Here is a 19746-nt window from a genome sequence, read left to right as displayed (position 1 = left end):
AGAAGGCGACTAAAAGGGGAGGGGGCGGGGGGCTGGAAATCCTCCCCTCTCTTTTTTTTTTTCCAAAAGAAGGAACAGAGAAGGGAGCCAGGTGAGGATATTCCCTCAAAGGCCCAGTCCTCTGTTCTTAACGCTACCTCGCTAATGCGGGAAATGGCGAATAGTATGAAAAAAAAAAAAAAAAAATATATATATATATATATATATATATATATATATATATATATATATATATATATATATATATATATATATATATATATATATATATATATCCCAGACAGCGACTAAGCAAAAAATAAAAAAAAAAATATATATATATATATATCCTTGGGGTAGGGGAGAAAGAGTACTTCCCACGTATTCCCTGCCTGTCGTAGAAGACGACTAAAAGGGGAGGGAGCGCGGGGCTGGAAATCCTCCCCTCCCGTTTTACTTTTTCCAAAAGAAGGAACAGAGAAGGGGTCCAAGTGAGGATATTCCCTCTAAGGCTCAGTCCTCTGTTCTTAACGCTGCCTCGCTAATGCGGGAAATGGCGAATATGTATATAAAAAAAAAGATATATATATATATATATATATATATATATATATATATATATATATATATATATATATATATATATATATATTCTAAATGTCTTGAAAATCATTTGGAAAAGAAATTGCGCTCCAAAAATCACATAGACCAAGGCATTTTGTTGTCAGACTTACCATTTGCAGCAAAAGGTATTATAAGTTTTTAGATTGAGTTCAACGGTTTTTAAGATGTAATAAAAAAAAGAATGGAACACGCATTCAGATGGGATATACAACGACGAAAAGCAAAATCAGTGTAGGATTGAAAGGGATTAAAGAAATGCAATGAAAAGAGAGCCTTTTTTCTACTTTTAGTGAGCAATTATATCAAACTGAAAGGAGCTTCTCTATTTAGAAACCAACTGTGACTGACGAAGAAATTATCAGGTTTTTGAAAGCATCTTTAGTAGGGTATAAAGGTAGGAGAGTGTGGCTTGGTGTGCAGTTGGCAGATCCTACTGAAAGTAAAACTCTCAAAGTCAAGCAAGGTCGGTTTTGCTCCACATTAAAGTAGTTGACATTATAGCTAACATTCTCTTGTTACTTTTTTCATATAGTCATACCTTCTCCCTCTTACCTTTTGCTGAAATCCACACTTTCACTCTCACTCTCTCCCCTCTTGCTGGATAATTCGGATATTTGACGCTGAAGACCTTCACGTCCAAATCTGCTCTCTAACTGCATCTTTATGTCCTCCAGATCTATAAGCAAATAGTGACCAGTGGGTGAGAAAGCAGAAAAAAAAAAATCACGACGTTGATGCCGAGACAAACAAAAACCTAACGACGTCGCAAGAGAATGGGATTCCCTCTCATGCTCATGAACACAAGATGTCTGTGGCCTTAGTTATTAGTCTGTCCTTAATGGAGAGAGAGAGAGAGAGAGAGAGAGAGAGAGAGAGAGAGAGAGAGAGAGAGAGAGAGAGAGAGAGAGAGAGAGAGAGAGAGAGAGAGAGAGAGAGAGAGAGAGAGAGAGAGAGAGAGAGATTTAAACTCGTGATACGCCATCTCTTAACAATGCATATGTGCCAAGTATCGTCGCTACGCCGGGAAACGGCGAGCAAATATTATATATATATATATATATATATATATATATATATATATATATATATATATATATATATATATACACACACACGAGAGAGAGGGAAAGAGTACATCCGAGATGGCCTTGACAAGGACATGCATCCGCCGTACATCATGCCACATGAAACTGGAGGTGAAAAGCCTTATGAAGTAATACAGAGAACCTGGACTTTACAGGCACTGGACTAGGGTGCAACCGTCCCATTAGGATACCCTGTCAAAATCTGAGTTTACAGAAGCAGTCATCATGAGAGAACACATGTAGCAAGCAAGATGGTCTCGATTCACGGAATGTAGAGGAATGGAAAGCTGAGTCTGTCGATTAATTCCGGTTATTTGTTAGACGAGTCAGGAAATGGAGGAAGCACGCAGGAGACAGTTGACCACACTGAGAGACATCACTGTTGACAGGGACAGAGGGAAAGGGATTTGTGTGTATTGATTACCATCAAAATATTCCTCTATGATGTTTGAACTTTTAACCAGATATTCTCTGTACAGGAATCCATACTTTCCCGAGGAGGTATCTACTCTCCTACATACCTTCTAATGAATCTTCATCCTCTTCTTTTTCTGATAAGTACTGAAGGAGAAATTCTTGGAACTCTCCCTTTTTTTCAAGTAATTCACTGTAAGTTCCTTGCTCCGTGATCTGTCCGTTCTTGAGAACTACAATCTTGTCCACTTGTGGGAGGTATGTAATGCCATGGGTTACCAGGATGCGAGTCTAGGAAAATATGATAACTACATTATTATCATGATCGTGGAGAGTGACAACACTCATGGAATACTGAATGTTACAAGTGATACTTCAAAGCATTAGTTGCTAAAGTAAAGGACAAAAGCTATCTTGAAGTTGAAAAAAAAAAAAAAAATCATAGACAATCCTGAAGATAGACAAAAATAATGCAGGAACAGCCTTGGGAAGTCGGACGGGTAAGGTGTGGTAAACGAAAAGTGTATTAAGCAGTGCACACATGAGTATACAAAATAGTGCAATGTTCGCCGCCGATCATCGCGTTAACGAGGCAGCGCCAGGAATTTAAAAAAAGAAAAAAAAGCCTCATTTGATTTGTTCACATCAATTCTCTAACTATATATATATATATATATATATATATATATATATATATATATATATATATATATATATATATATATATATATATATATATTTCTTTCTTTTTTCTTTCATACTATTCGCCATTTCCCGCCTCAGCGTGGTAGCGTTAAGAACAGAGGACTGGGCCTCTGAGGGAATATCCTCACCCGGCCCCCTTCTCTGTTCCTTCCTTTAGGGGAAAAAATGTATTATATATATATATATATATATATATATATATATATATATATATATATATATATATATATATATATATATATATCCCTGGGGATAGGGGAGAAAGAATACTTCCCACGTATTCCCTGCGTGTCGTAGAAGGCGACTAAAAGGGGAGGGAGCGGGGGGCTGGAAATCCTCCCCTCTCGTTTTTTTTTTTTTTTTTTTTTTTCCAAAAGAAGGAACAGAGAAGGGGGCCAGGTGAGGATATTCCCTCAAAGGCCCAGTCCTCTGTTCTTAACGCTACCTTGCTAATGCGGGAAATGGCGAATAGTTTGAAAGAAAAAAAAGAATATATATATATATATATATATATATATATATATATATATATATATATATATATATATATATATATATATATATATATATATATCCCTGGGGATAGGGGAGAAAGAATACTTCCCACGTATTCCCTGCGTGTCGTAGAAGGCGACTAAAAGGGGAGGGAGTGGGGGGCTGGAAATCCTCCCCTCTCTCTTTTTTTTTTTTTCCAAAAGAAGGAGCAGAGGGGGGGGGCAGGTGAGGATATACCCTCAGAGGCCCAGTCCTCTGTTCTTAGCGCTACCTTGCTAACGCGGGAAATGGCGAATAGTTTGAAAGAAAAAATGTTCAGCGAGTTAGCGTTAAGAACAGAGGACTGAGCCTTTGAGGGAATATCCTCACTTGGCCCCCTTCTCTGTTCCTTCTTTTGGAAAATTAAAAACGAGAGGGAAGGGTTTCCATCTCCCCGCTCCCTTCCCTTTTAGTCGCCTTCTACGACACGCAGGGAATACGTGAGAAGTATTCTTTCACCCCTATCCCCAGGGATTATATATATATATATATATATATATATATATATATATATATATATATATATATATATATATATATATATATATATATATTTTCTTTCATACTATTCGCCATTTCCCGCATTAGCGAGGTAGCGATATATATATATATATATATATATATATATATATATATATATATATATATATATATATATATATATATATATATATATATATATATATTTTTTTTTTTTTTTTTTACTTTGTCGCTGTCTCCCGCGTTTGCGAGGTAGCGCAAGGAAACAGACGAAAGAAATGGCCCAACCCCCCCCCATACACATGTATATACATACGTCCACACACGCAAATATACATACCTACACAGCTTTCCATGGTTTACCCCAGACGCTTCACATGCCTTGATTCAATCCAATGACAGCACGTCAACCCCGGTATACCACATCGCTCCAATTCACTCTATTCCTTGCCCTCCTTTCACCCTCCTGCATGTTCAGGCCCCGATCACACAAAATCTTTTTCACTCCATCTTTCCACCTCCAATTTGGTCTCCCTCTTCTCCTTGCTCCCTCCACCTCCGACACATATATCCACTTGGTCAATCTTTCCTCACTCATCCTCTCCATGTGCCCAAACCACTTCAAAACACTCTCTTCTGCTCTCTCAACCACGCTCTTTTTATTTCCACACATCTCTCTTACCCTTACGTTACTCACTCGATCAAACCACCTCACACCACACATTGTCCTCAAACATCTCATTTCCAGCACATCCATCCTCCTGCGCACAACTCTATCCATAGCCTACGCCTCACAACCATACAACATTGTTGGAACCACTATTCCTTCAAACATACCCATTTTTGCTTTCCGAGATAATGTTCTCGACTTCCACACATTCTTCAAGGCCCCCAGAATTTTCGCCCCCTCCCCCACCCTATGATCCACTTCCGCTTCCATGGTTCCATCCGCTGCCAGATCCACTCCCAGATATCTAAAACACTTCACTTCCTCCAGTTTTTCTCCATTCAAACTCACCTCCCACAGTCAGCCTCTTCAGATCCATCCACTGACAAGTCTGTCTAAAGCACCCCACATCCTCCAAGTCCTCATTTAATCGTAAACTAGCCAGACCGTCACCATCCTCTGGAGTTTCTAGTAAAATGTCACAACACATTTACATTATATTAGGACAACTTACTTTGACATTATTTTCCGATCCTTACCTTCTTTTTCAGAAGTCCCTCTGGTCCGATTACTTGCTCAAATATGTGTTTTCCTACATGTGAGTCAACAGCACTGAGGGGATCATCCAGCAGGTACACATCCGAGTCAGCGTACACAGCGCGAGCCAAACTGACGCGTTGTTTCTGGCCACCGCTAAGGTTGATTCCCTGTGAGGTACGAAAGCTTCTAAACAAACCCATTCATAGTGAAAGATCCACTTTGTCAACAAATGGACATACCGAGCGCTCACTGAGTCCTCCTCACTGAATACCTAAACTTATACATCTTACACCAGTGTGTGTGCCTCTCTATATCCTGCTTAACGTGAGAATGACCAAAGCCGGACCCCAGTAAAACGCCATTCACAGTCCATTTCCATAAATATTCCTTAACAGCATCTCCGACAAACACACTTCTTTACTTTGTTCTTATAAGGATGACGATAATAAACAACACTATATTAGCCATCAAGATAATATAGAGAGATTAAGGTACACATGAATACAACTGAATTAGTATTAGACATTGGGTCCTAACGAGGTTGTTTGAGGTACCGGAAGAGAATGAACAATTGACGATTATTGTGGTAGGAGTAGAGACACACATATCTTTTAGAGAGGAAGATCAGTATGTAAATTATCTGTTAGCTACGGGTATGCAAATAATGTCACTCGTGGATATGAAGTGAAACATCTATCAAGTCTATGCTTAAACGTATTTATGGTACTACTTTCCACTAATCTCTGGTAAATAATTCTATACGTTAACAATCTTGTTGAAGAAAAAGTACTCTGCTTCATTCAAGGCTTTTACATCCATTACTACAAGTGTAATCAGACGAATCTATCTTTAAGGAACTCATAAACTGAAAGAAAATGGTTACCTTCTCCCCTATTTCTGTTTGATCTCCGCCAGGCAGCATCTGCAGGTCAGACAGTAGTGCACATGCTCGGATGCAGGAGGAGTACCTGTCTGAATCCTTCTTATGATTAAAGAGAATGTTGTGTTCTAAGGTGGCGTTCTGAATCCAAGCTTGCTGAGCAACGTAGGCGATCTTTCCCTGAAAAATGAAAAGATCGCGTAAGTAATGAAATACCCTAGAAGTAAATGGTGCTTGAAACTAATATCATCAAAAAGGGTAAGAAAGTTTTGAGGGTTTAGTAAATAGCAATGATAACGAAGTATATATATATATATATATATATATATATATATATATATATATATATATATATATATATATATATATATATATATATATATATATATATATATTCACCCTTGAAGAAGTGATACCAAAGAATTTGCAAGAGTGTGATGGCCTGGAGGAGAATAGATATGGTTGGTAGATCTGATCATGAGACTTCCCTTCTTATCTTGAGTGGAGTTTCAACCATACTGACCTCTTACTGGCTCTTGACCTAACGTGATGCAGGGTGAGCAGATCTACAGGTAGCAGTTCATAGTTAGAAAAGAAATGCAGGACTGGTATATGGTGAGAAGAGCGAAGGACACAAGGTCTGAGCTGAGTGCGGAGGGACACATTAGGGATTCATGATGAAGCGTAGCTTCAGGAAGTTTGAGCAAAAAGAAAATATTTGGTTTATGACTACACATGTATGTACTGTGATAGCGGCAGCAGAGGCTTTTGCGTTAGCCATCTTGTTATTATTGTAGGGGACACTATACCTCACAGAGAGACACTGGTCTTAAAACATGTTAATGGCAATACCTTGATATTAACTCTTCCTTTATGCTTCTCCATCTCTCCAAGGATGGCTGAACAGAGGGAGGACTTGCCAGCTCCAACACCGCCAACAACAGCGACGAGGCAGCCATCAGGAACAGTAAGATCAATATCCTTTAATACTGGTTTGCCATCCTCCTTACCATGACCCCATGCAAATGTACCATTCTCAACCACAACAGGGTCATCTGAAAAAAAAAGTGAAAAATCATGACAAACAGTATTATACAAATAAATTTATAATAATTTATATAAAGGGATATCTATACCTCATGTCAAACGTGAATGAATACAACAGATGAGGATGATTAGTGAAAGGATCCTACCAATCTTTCTTTCTCAAGAATCTCTTCCAAGAGACGATGCAATAAGACATTACTAATGCTTTAAGTCATCCGGGTAAGATTCGTCAGATTCAGAAAATGTCTATCTTTTACCCTTTACTCAATTTGCATCTAATGGAGTTGAGCAAATGCATATACGGCTGCATATTCATTTTGGCTGGGATTGGAAAGACGAGGAATCAACTTCAAAGAGATGGGTTCCTGAACACTAGCCCTTCTGTCCTGATGATGAGACACACACACACCACTGGTGTCACCATTGCAACTAACATTATGCTGGAACACCGAGGGTTTCCTGTGTTGTGCTCTACATTCTTACGTGTCGAATTGTACCGTAAGTCTCCACCAAACCCCAAGTGGAGCCATCACTACCCAAAGTCCTTTTAGGGTTCTCAGTCAATACTCTTACATTCCATGAGCTACCTTGCCTGGTTCAGTGAGGCGTCTTTTTCTAATTGGGATCATCTGTCAGATACTTGATCCCATAGAAATTGTGCTATGTTTGATTTACTTGAGACACATCTGGCTGTAAATACCGTAGAAGAGTTCCAGTGATTCATCCTCGCTCTTCACACTAGCAACTGTTACATTCCTACCATGACTCCTGACCCTTACAACACACCAGGAAGTATTACAGGAAAGAAGCAGAGTTCTTATAACTTCTTTGTTTCCCTTGGGTTTACCGAGGCTGGGACATACGATACAGACAGGTGGAATATGCCTTCACAGCGAGAGACATACATCGTACAGTATATACACTTCATACTGAATACGTGGTAAACGCACACTCAACTGGAGCGGATGACATACGCGAGCCTGGATGGGAGGGATAGTAGGCGCGGTCCTAGTTGTACTTTAGAGAAGCCATAGGGATCTAGTCAGACGGTCAACAGGAGGAACAATGCCACATGAACGACAACATCTCGCGGGCTGGCGAAGGTCTGGTATGTCCTGGCGCTCAGCCACAACCAACAGCCGCCTCACACCGCCCTACCTCATCCACCTTTAGTACACAAAAGTGTCCTTGAAAGAGGTTAAAGCCTTTCTCGATTACTGCAGCCTTACACCCAGTTGGGACCAGATGGGCAGGATGGTCCCAATACGTGGCACTGATCCCACTTGAAAATGAGTTCAACATCAAAGTCCCGGACGCTGTGAAGGGTGAAGAAATAACTGGCGGTATTGGCCTGGTCCGCCGGGCCAGACGTGTTTACCACACATACCGGCTGAAACGGCGTTACGTCCATCCTTAGAAAGGTGTTGTAGATTTCAAAGCATAGAATTCCTGAAGAATCAGTTTTTTTGCATAAAATACTTGTAAACTGAGTCGTAGAAAGCCATCACATTATGATACGCTTGATTCCTGAAGCACCACACTACTAAAACAACAGAACACTATGGCCTTATGAATAAAATGACAAAATACCTAAGAGATTCTTAGGCAAATATTCCAGTAATCAGAACCAAATTGTTCGAGAAGAATGTGGATCCGGAATATATATATATATATATATATATATATATATATATATATATATATATATATATATATATCAAAACTGCCATAAGTATAGAGGATGTCTAAAATCTGTCATTCATAAGGGTGGGTGTCATAGTGGGAGAGTAGAGCCGTAAGAACAGTGGTGTGTGAGGGTCATGGGACCAAGGACGGGTGGAGGTGGTTCACTGGGACAAGCACACGGAGCAGACAACACAGGGTAGCCTGCCAAGAGTTGCCCTGGGTGTGGGTATGAGATACACCATCCTAGAAATAGGAATAACTGTTCTTACAAACAAGCTTATGAAGACCTGTTTTATAATGATGACTGAGATCATTCAAGAAAGTTTGCTGCAACGAAGATGTTGAGAATTGAGAAGTGCATTATCAAATGTTTCTTTGTATAATCCTTTGTTGTGGGAAATATTTTCCTGCACGAGGTATGGGCCTTGATTCTGACTCAATGAAGTCTTTTCTTGTTCATGCAGTTGATGAGTATAGTGGCCGTGGGCTTGACCAGTCGAAGGCAAGTAGTGGGGGATTTTGGCCTATGGTTAGGTTAGGCCTTTTTGAAAAACATTTTGATCCCACACATTCTTCGGCCAAGATGTAACCTGACTCCAACCAGAGAGAAGCTATACCGAAAGTTGAGGTTCCCCTGAGGACGGCATTGTGGAGGCCTCCCCTGCTTCGGGACTGTTCTCTGCGGCTCTGGGTTCCATGTCCTCTGGCAGCCTCTCATCTACCACGAATGAGCTTGTCATGGTGGCAGGAAACGTTCTTGTGGCGCTCGCGGTGTTGTGCATCTCAAGTGTAAACAGAAGAGACAGATACTGAGAGACAGAAGTAATTACCTTAGACGTGGGTCAAATGTAAAGCATAAGCAGCAGAGGGATAACAGTCTGAAGGTATCATCATAATCAAGTGGTCTAAAGCTATACAGAAAATAACTAACTTACTCTCTCTGTTGTCCCTTGATACACAGTTGAGGTCCAGTTCATCAGAATTCAGAAACTTATTCAATCTTTTCAAGGAGACACTTGCCTACAAGTAAAAATGAATAACAAAAATGTATAAGGATAATAAGCAACTTGTAAACACTTTTAAGTTTCTTAAACCTGACAATATTTCTTCATAATACTACGTGAATCAATCCATTTTTGACTTCTTGAATTACTTTGCTGTTAAGTTTGTACCATATACAAAAATATTCAGGTTACTTATTTTAGTCCAAGGTTTTAGTATAGTTTTCATACAAAATCATTAGCATAAAACAACTGCTTCTACTAACACCACACTGTGGTCTGCTTTGCTATCATACTACAGTACTGCATGATATTGATAGCACACACACCCACACATAGCCAACAGTTCAGCAGCCAGGAAAAGCGGCCTTTTTGCCAGTATTCAGAAGGACTACAGTCCTTTTGTACAAATAAGAGAAGGGAGTAGATTATAGAAAGGCCCCTAAATGAATAGCTCTTCAATATAATGTTTCACTGTGGCAGATTGACCCGTAACGTATCAGTGGAAGTTAGACCATATATTTCAAACAGGATGTGTGTAGTGCAGTGGTCAGCAGTGTTAATCGTAACGCATTTACGGGCTACCCGAGGTTGAGCGAGCAGGTTCGAATCCTGGTTGCGGTAGTATGTCCACAGTCAACCCAGCTGTTCATTCTTCCAAAGGGGATGGTCGACAATTTGGGTAGCTGGCTTAGACTATCATGGATATATATATATATATATATATATATATATATATATATATATATATATATATATATATATATATATATATATATATATACACACACAAGGTCATGAGACGGGGAATCACAAGTGTGACACTCTTATCTCAACATACAAATAGTAATCAAAAAGAGTAAGTCAGTAATCACAAACGCACTCGTTAAACCTTTGAGTCAACTATCATATAGTAGTTGTAGGCAGCCACAGACCAAGGAAGTATCCTACCAGTACTACCCGCCTGGGTATGGGCAGGGTTGGTAACGACTGCGTTATTAGCCAGCACTTCAGTAGTTGTCACTCCTCTGACCCATGTAGCTGTCTTTTCTTTCTGCCTCACTCACACCTGGACTGCTGACATTGGCTACAAATATACAATCTCTCCTCGTCACACATAACACTTGACAGCACTTAACTCACACACCTTATTCTTCGTAACTCAAGATTTTCCTGTGGTGAGCGATATGCGGTAGGGCGCCCTGCCTTTTGGGAAAATGGTAGGAGCAGCAGACAGAAGCAGTAAGTAGGAACATTAGACAGGAGCATTGGGTAAGTCGTAGGTTGGAACATCAGGTGGGAGCATTGGGTAGAAATAGTAGCTTTGAACATCAGAGGTCGGTAGGAACATTAGGTAATGGACTCTGCAAACACTGCGTTAGAGTTGCCCTCCGCCTGTGGCCTATTAAGGGTGAAGCATAGAGGCTAAGAAGCAGCACTGGAGTTTACCAGTTATAGAGACTTTTGGCGGGGCCACCCGCTTGAGGGAGATATCAGAGATATGAAGAGTTTACATACGTGGCAGATTCTTCGTGCAACACATCACAAAGTTCTTATTATTCATACAAGACAACGCTGCACTGTACACAGCTTCTTATTTCTATCTTGGCCCGAGGGGCCGCGAAGTATCATGAGGAATACCTGAACTGCGGCCACAATGAGGAAGGGCAACATAGTCATGGGCATCCGGAGAATGTTCAGCAGAGATATGGACGTAAATATCATGTCTGCTGTCAGGATGTTTTCTGAGCTTGACATAACGAACGTCGCAAACATAACTAGTGTCACCTGAAACATGCATTAATAACATATCATGAACATATATCATTATATATCCAACTTTATAATGAAATCAACATGAAATCATTGTATTAGCATGTATCAGGCTGGAAAAAATCTTTGAGAACTACTTTTCCTCAGTCCGTAACTATATAAACTTATGGAAACATAATACCCCAAATTTCTATCCATCATACTAGCTTTTTTCTGAAGACAAAAGCATATCTTACATACAGATATTTTCATCACACAAGACCCAGCTTTTATGAAGAGACTCCATTATCATAGATATTGGTAAATTGTTTGGTCAAATATATGGGTCTGTATGATGTATGAAATGTAATTAATATACTTTGAAAACATATGCATAGGTTGTTTCAGATCAAAATGGGATTTCAGTGTTTAATCTACTCTTTCTTCTCACAAGGAAGTCTTGTGAGTACAGGAAACTATATATTCTTTATTCTTACACTAGTCTGCCTAATAATTACAACAATTTTCAAGAAAGAAATAAACTTTTATAGGAAATTAACATAACTGTCAAAGGGGAAGCAACAACCAGTATAAGAATAATGACACTGACCAAGAATGGTGTGGTGGACCAGATGAACGTTGTACCTGCACTCAGGTAAGCTGCCTTCTTGAGCACTTTTATCTCGTTGTTCCGCACATCTAACACTTGCTCCTCAAACGATGACTCCCACGCGTACAGTTTTAAAACCTGCGAATAAAACAAAATATGAGAAAGCTGAAACAGACCAATACATTCCAGTGAAGACCTGTCGCATGTATTGGGAATATGCCAGAGTCTTGAATCAATATCCACCTGTATATGAGCAGTAGCCAGTCTCAGTGAGGCTGTACCATCGTTAGCAGACGGAATGGAGTTGGGCCTCATCGAGGACATTCTCATCCCATGTGGGACACTACCATAAGCTCGCAGAAACCCTAAAACAAATGTCCTGAGGCTGAGTAATTAATCAACGAAATTATAAGCAGTAATACATCCTCGAGGGACTTAAAGAGAATGGCTAAAGTGTAATCTCTTCCAAGTATTTCAATCAATGCACTCACACACACACACACACACACACACACACACACACACACACACACACACACACACACACACACACACACACACACACACACACACACACACACACACACACACACACACACACACACACACACACACACACACACACACACACACACACACACACACACACACACACACACACACACATAACACATTTAAATATATCTTAGCAGAATACTCACTCTTATCCTCCTCTTGAATGGCCTTTACTCTCAGTGACAATCTCCGTCCACTTTTCCCCATTTCAATCTCTCAATAAATTCATTACACAACATTCAGTAGGCCTTTCCTCACATTCAGAACAGGAAGGCACATATTGAAGAAACTTATTTAAAGTACCACCAGACTACAGTCTTTCCCTACGGGTTACCTATCACATCATGCTGTTCAAAAAAAATATATAATCAGAATCTTCTTACCACCCCATACCTAAAGTAGTCCATATGTTTTATCATCCAAGACCCGATAACAAAACTCAAATAATTTGTTAAAGAAGTAAGCAAGTTCATTTGATTGTCTAGTCAATTAGTCAACAACTACTTGAGCTACAGTATCTGATATCTGAAGATATAAGAATGTTAGCCTGGCAGGTATATATATGAGAGCAGAGAAGGATTGGGATGGTATAGGACAAAAAAAAAAAAAAAAATATAAGTTAAGGAAATTCCTGAAATGATAAAGAAATGAAACGGTTCAACAAGATTGCTGAGACATCTTATAGAAATGTGGCTTCTTAGTACCAACAACATGTAAACATCATCTTCAGGATAAAGGTTACGTAGGTACCAATACTGTGACAATGGTTGTATCATAAATAAAACAAATCCAATACAACTCACCTTTATTCCGTTCAGAATTTCATTCATTAACTTCACTCGCCAATCCTTATTCTTCATTTGCTTAATCTGAAACTTCTTACTTTTACTGGCAATAAAACCATTGAGTGGGATGAGCAAGATCATGACAGCAAGACCAGCCAGAACCGAGACTCCTGTAGGACAAGAAAATAGACGTAATAGTACATTCACACGGAATATGCAAACGCTTTAAAGCAATACATCTAAAGGCACACTAAGACCTAGTCTAGGTTAAATCTGAATATCTAATTTCAATTACTAGAATACTATAGACATATTAACTCATTCATGACGAAAACATCCTTATGCAAGCCTACATATCAAAGATTACCATAGTGGAATCACACATAAACCTACCATTATGTATGGCAGAAAGATAGATTGCAACTATCTTGACTTCCTAATGAAAATCTAAACTTGACTTTCATCAATAATAACCCAGTTCTACTAATGATATTGAGATATGATTGATTAAATCGTTCCCACTACTCATATTCTCATTATAATAACAGATTGCACAGTTTCCCAGAACCCTACAGTGGTGAGACACACACATTATCAAATATATGATTTTCTCATTATATGGTCAAAACAGTAATGATCTGAATAGTGTATAACTGATAATTCTCTAAAATATGTAACCGTAACCACACACTCCTCTTAGATTTCTAAGACAGTGAGGTGTCTCAGACATACAGGAAGGCTGTGTGGAATGTTTCTATCTGGAAAGCCAGAAAACATCTGACATTTGATATTCAACTGGAAAACGAGTGTAGTTCAGGAAGAGATATAAGGAAAAATTCGGTTTCTGTAACGATGAATTTAATCAGGTTACTCCTTCCCCGCTCCCAGGTGCTGCACAGATCTGTTCAGCAAGAGAGAAAGATCAAGTATTAGAGTGAGAAGGGATGGGAAAGTCACTGAAGTATGTAGAAATGGATCATCGGCGTCAGAGTGAGAAAGGTTAGAGGATGGAGAAAGAAGACCCTTAATGGAGAGAAGAAAGATGGTAAGAGACAGCCCAGGACCCGGAGGAACATCACAGTTGGTAGATGATAGAAAAATAGATCCATCATGTATTAGGAAAACACAACATCAGTGAAAGTTAAACAGATAAAAGGAAGCTTGAGAGCACAAAGGTAAATGCCTGATTTGTAGGCGGAATCGTTTGTGATAAGGAAAATCAAATGCAGCTAGAAATGTGGATATTACTTACCCAGGATCTGCCACAAGAAGTAAAGTGCTAGAGCAATTTGTAGCGGTGCCGACCACAACATGTTGATGTACATTGTGAGGTCCATGAACCGCTGGGCATCTACTGCCATTAAGTTGACAATCTCTCCAACTGTTGACTCTTTTCTTGCAGAGTTGGAAACCACTAAGGCCTGAGAACATCATATTATCTGTTAACTTCTTTATGCTGACGTTGTGTTTTTATACATATAAAACATTAGAAACTATGCGGGCTCGACCCCGGGTGGCCCATGAACGAGTCAAGGTCAGCAACACTAACCGCGGAGGGCCAGATGATAACATGTCAGATTGATAAGTTTACAGTACCCCCGACTAGCAATTTTCTTCGTTTGTTTTTTTCAATAAATGTTTATCATTATCACGTGTATTCATCATGCCATGATGTGGATCAGGTGCATCATACAGCCCTTGACACACCCTCTAAACCCATACCTCACGTTAGACTGAAATATGAACTACATCGCTTATATAGTTATGCATCGAGATGGTCCAAAGTATTCATTCACACCAGCTCTCCACATAATCCCACCCCTAGTCATTCCTCTGGCATCTTCGTATGAATAATCCCCAACCCCAACTAATTTCATCTACATTCATCCATCCCTCCAGTGGGTTCCTACTACTTTAAAAGTCCTTGAAAAAATCGCCTCATAAGGAAGAGCGATTCATCATTCAAGAGTTCACAGTTAAATCCGTATAGGATTTGTAAACCCGCTGGTGTACTTCATGACCTAAATTACATTCCAGTGTCAAGTAAGGCACTCAGTCATTTGTTCAGAGTCGTCTGACATCTTAAGTTTAGAATAAATTACCAAATTTCTCATTACGGACTAAAATCCTTGAACACAAAACTCTCAAACTAATGCATAGAATATAATAAGTTTGATTATGTCCTTACGGTACCTCCATCATTTATCTCTGCATCGAAGATTCTCTTACTGTGGAGGCACTGCAGGGAAGATCAACTTCGGTGATTCCTTCCTTTCGTAACAAACCATAATGATCACTTACTCTTCGTAACAAACCATAATGGTCACTTACTCTCCGTAACAAACCATAATGATCACTTACTCTCCGTAACAAACCATAATGGTCACTTACTCTCCGTAACAAACCATAATGATCACTTACTCTCCGTAACAAACCATAATGATCACTTACTCTCCGTAACAAACCACAATGATCACTTACTCTCCGTAACAAACCATAATGGTCAACTTACTCTCCGGTATTGAACAATACATTCAATTAGTCATCATAACGTTGTGGCATATCATGCTACCTTCTCAACCACTGATCCCTCCCTGGCCATGCCGCTGTAACATAACAACATGTAGTAACTCGTGTCACCTGCTTTAAGGAGCGGAGAAAGAATCACAAAATCGTTCTTCCACTTAAAGAGTAATATAGACGTGGTAAGTCTAGAGGCTGGAGCTCAGGTCTATCCTCACTATTGCCTTTCTAACAAAAAGTGAAGAGATACATATAGTTAGTGATGGGATGCATGACATATTCATGTTCAATCTACCATATAACTTTCCTAAAAAAATTTCCTTCCCTTATATTAATCCAACACCAACAACCTGTTGGACGTCTCATGGATCTTCAGTCTCGAAACGCAGGCATCATTATGGGTTCCCTAATAACCATCATTTTCTCTTTTTCATCTACTGGTTTTTTAATTCTTCTCTGTATAACATTCTTCGACATGGTGAAGCCCGCGACGCCTTCTCATCCGTAAGATGAGGTCATCTATCTGGGAGACTTAAATGCTCACTACAGGAGTCGTTGGAACAAGTGAAAGTCATTGGGACTTGGGTGTTGGGACTTGGTCTTCCATGAAACTTAAGCAAGTGAAAGACGTCTGTATCACTTGCTACTCTGCTATACACACAAAAGAATTCACCTGAGGTAAATAAGATGTGACTGTGGCATAGAACACTAGTCACTCGTCACTGAAACAGATCGGATCACCTTTCGGTAAACAGCAGAAATGACTCCAGTGCGCATACGTAGGCCGGCTAGGAGCATTTTGATGAAGTACTGTCCGAGGAAAAACGACTGCAGCTGTGTAACAAGAAACATCAATATGGCGTAGAAGTATCCATGCCACTGGGGCTCCGTACTGGCACCATCTTCGGTAAACTTGATGATCACACTGAAAATAGAAAATCATGTTAAAAAAGAAAAAAAGAAAATCTCCACACAGTAAATACTATGATTAGTAGATGTCATCCCTGCAGTATCATGCCCCTATAAATGTATCCAGTTATCATCCGACTGATTGTTTCACATACTTAAGGAAAGAAACACGTGAGTCTTTATCTACAGCAGCAAGAGCCTTCCGAAGACATTCAATGAACCAAAACAATTACATAATGACAATAACGAGGCCTTAATGAGAGTGGTGCAAGGTTAGCGAGGCATCATGCACTCCTCCAAGATAGTGAACTTCTCACGATGAAGATATTGACCATCAAGGAACGCATTTGGCAAAGCTTCAGTTTCCATGGGATAAAAAGTCAGAGAGACGCAAGACGTGATAATGTGTAGAGTGAAATTTCCCGTCTCGTGTTAGTTACATGAACTAATACGAAAACAGAATATAGCACATACGATACGTCATGTAGAAAAGAAAAACATGCAGTGCTGGAATTTGACTACATGGTTAGTTCATTAGGACACACACACACACACACACACACAAAAAAAAAAAAAAACAAGAAACCAGACAGAGAGGAAATACGACCGAGGACAACATTCGGACAAACGATATCCTTGGAAATAGATACAGAAAAATTAAATTCCATCATCAGTATATACAACACTGTCATGGCCCTGAGGATCCGTGAAACCTGGAGTGGGTACGTGGGTACCACTGGCAGCGAACACAGAAGGAAGGGATAGAGACCTTAACCTGATCGATGATGTTCAAAATCTAAAGAAAATAAGGATATAGTACGAAGATACGTGCAGCATAACCGCCTTCCACCATCTGAAAGGTATAAAAGAACGAGACGTGAGTGTATTAAAGGAAGAACACAACTCTAGGAAAGGAGATAAACAAAGATGTGGACAATCGAACTCAATCCAAAAGTATTATGTAAGTTAATCAGGAGTTAACAATCAGTAAAATAAAAACTTTCAGGCTAAGGAATCCACTGGGAAGGGTTGTTGAAAATGATGAAAAAAAGTGAGGGATTGAATGTTGACCTTAAAAGTGCATTCACAGTGGACACTGTATTCTGAACTGTGATCAAATGGGTTGGGAGGACATGAAGGGCATTTACATTAATAGAAATGACGTGAGTAGGGTATTGAGGGGTGTTCACCCACATAAGACACGTATACCTGATGACGTCTCTCTGTATGTGCTCAAGAAGTGCATGTGCCAGGTAGTGTCAAAAATAGATAACAGAGCCTTAGAGGCGGAAACTCCTCACTTGGCTTCTTGCTCTGTTCTTTCTTTTGGAGAGAAATACAGGATCTCCAGCCAACCGATCTCGCCCCTCTAAGTCACCTACGACACGCAGGCAATATGTGGGCAGTATTCTTTCTCCCCTATCCTCGTAAATTATATATATATATATATATATATATATATATATATATATATATATATATATATATATATATATATATATATATATATATATATATATATATATATATATTCAACCGCCGTCTCCCGCGTTAGTGAGATAGTGCATACTGAAATATGTTTAACAATTAAAGGTTCAGAAAGGTTACTTCTAAAGGATTAGATATCAGTAACTTGTAGACAATTACTTCTCAAGTGTCAGAGTATATTTTCCTTAACACGACACCCTCATACAAACCCACCTGAGGAGTTGTGGGCTAGCGAACTGTAGGACGTCATGAATCATCTTCAGGAGGGCACCAAAGAAGAAAGTTGAGCCAAAAGTATGTATCATGGTCGGCAGGATGGAGTGGTATTGCTTCTTGCCAGCCCCACCGCTCCTCGTTTCCACGTGAACTGAGTGATCTGAATTCTTGGAGTAGGTCGCCCATGATTGAGAATCGTGCTTTCTGTTGGGTACAGAGAAGTCTTTACCAACTACTCAGATCAAATATGACTCATATCGTTTAACGTTCATTGTGTTTCATTCAACCCTCCGGTCTTAATGTGGACGTCTCTGTTGTGGTACAAAAATTATCGGTGATTATACCCATCTGTTCAACACGAAACAGTGAGTCATCTCTCCTTCTATAGCATAGTAGACACAGCATAAGTTATCTATATAAGCCAGACAATATCTCCCATGCCCCTACACTTGTTCTCTTACACACACGTTCTTTTACACTGTTCCTAACCATCATTGTAAGCATCCTTGTTTCCCTCTTTCACACACACACATTCTCTCTGAATTTCCGTATTATCTCTGGCATCGGTGGTCCTAGTAGTGGACCTAGAGAGAGAGAGAGAGAGAGAGAGAGAGAGAGAGAGAGAGAGAGAGAGAGAGAGAGAGAGAGAGAGAGAGAGAGAGAGAGAGAGAGAGAGAGAGAGAGAGAGAGTACAATGGCATTGCCATCTGGATAAAAAATCAGAAAATTCTAGTCTTAGATAAAGGAGAGGTTGAGAAAGATGTGGTCATCTGTGAGGCTGACTCTCGTATCCTACAGTCATAAGGCAATTCCTGCTATGGAGAAAGCCAACACAGAACATACAAAAAACTTACTTGTGCGCTTTTCTAAGAGTGCTCTTCCAGTTTTTGTCCCATGCAGAAACAACGGTACGGGTTGCGTTATCATATGTCAAATTCCATGTGTCCTCCTGTACTAGTGGCTTCCTATAGCCTTTCCATATCAAGGTATCGATCCACGAGAAGGTGAGTTGACTCAGAAAAGATGCACTGTGTTCTGGATTTGGTCTCTGTCAATAGACAAACGATCAAAACTACAAGCTAGCCCATCAACAGCCACAAATCATGCTGACAGCCTTTATATTTCCATAATGAGCTAAATACAAGGTAAGATATTTGTAAAAACAAGAGATGAAACATACAAACAAGGACTGTAGCCATAACCAGCTTATCAATTCCTTTCATTCTAATGTAAGCACACCTTCCAATCAGATGAATGTACTTTATC

The 19746-nt window shown here is 39.6% G+C and overlaps 1 protein-coding gene across 1 annotated transcript in view; it reads right to left on the bottom strand.

Moving 5' to 3' along the window:
• LOC139761807 (multidrug resistance-associated protein 1-like) overlaps nucleotides 1-19746 on the bottom strand; it is a 47160-nt gene that overhangs the window by 11832 nt on the left and 15582 nt on the right. The window contains exons 6-18 of the mRNA XM_071686293.1: nucleotides 19335-19528; nucleotides 18478-18684; nucleotides 16609-16792; nucleotides 14597-14765; nucleotides 13363-13514; nucleotides 12005-12142; nucleotides 11284-11430; nucleotides 9577-9661; nucleotides 6761-6963; nucleotides 5912-6088; nucleotides 5028-5195; nucleotides 2210-2393; nucleotides 1156-1279 (exon numbers count right to left, since the gene is read on the bottom strand). Of these exons, the coding sequence (XP_071542394.1) occupies nucleotides 1156-1279; nucleotides 2210-2393; nucleotides 5028-5195; nucleotides 5912-6088; nucleotides 6761-6963; nucleotides 9577-9661; nucleotides 11284-11430; nucleotides 12005-12142; nucleotides 13363-13514; nucleotides 14597-14765; nucleotides 16609-16792; nucleotides 18478-18684; nucleotides 19335-19528 (2132 nt within the window). The remainder of the gene's footprint in view (nucleotides 1-1155; nucleotides 1280-2209; nucleotides 2394-5027; nucleotides 5196-5911; nucleotides 6089-6760; nucleotides 6964-9576; nucleotides 9662-11283; nucleotides 11431-12004; nucleotides 12143-13362; nucleotides 13515-14596; nucleotides 14766-16608; nucleotides 16793-18477; nucleotides 18685-19334; nucleotides 19529-19746) is intronic.

Source organism: Panulirus ornatus, chromosome 42, assembly GCF_036320965.1.
Source record: "Panulirus ornatus isolate Po-2019 chromosome 42, ASM3632096v1, whole genome shotgun sequence".
NCBI classification, from domain to species: domain Eukaryota; kingdom Metazoa; phylum Arthropoda; class Malacostraca; order Decapoda; family Palinuridae; genus Panulirus; species Panulirus ornatus.
This window is presented reverse-complemented; position numbering and strand designations above follow the sequence as displayed.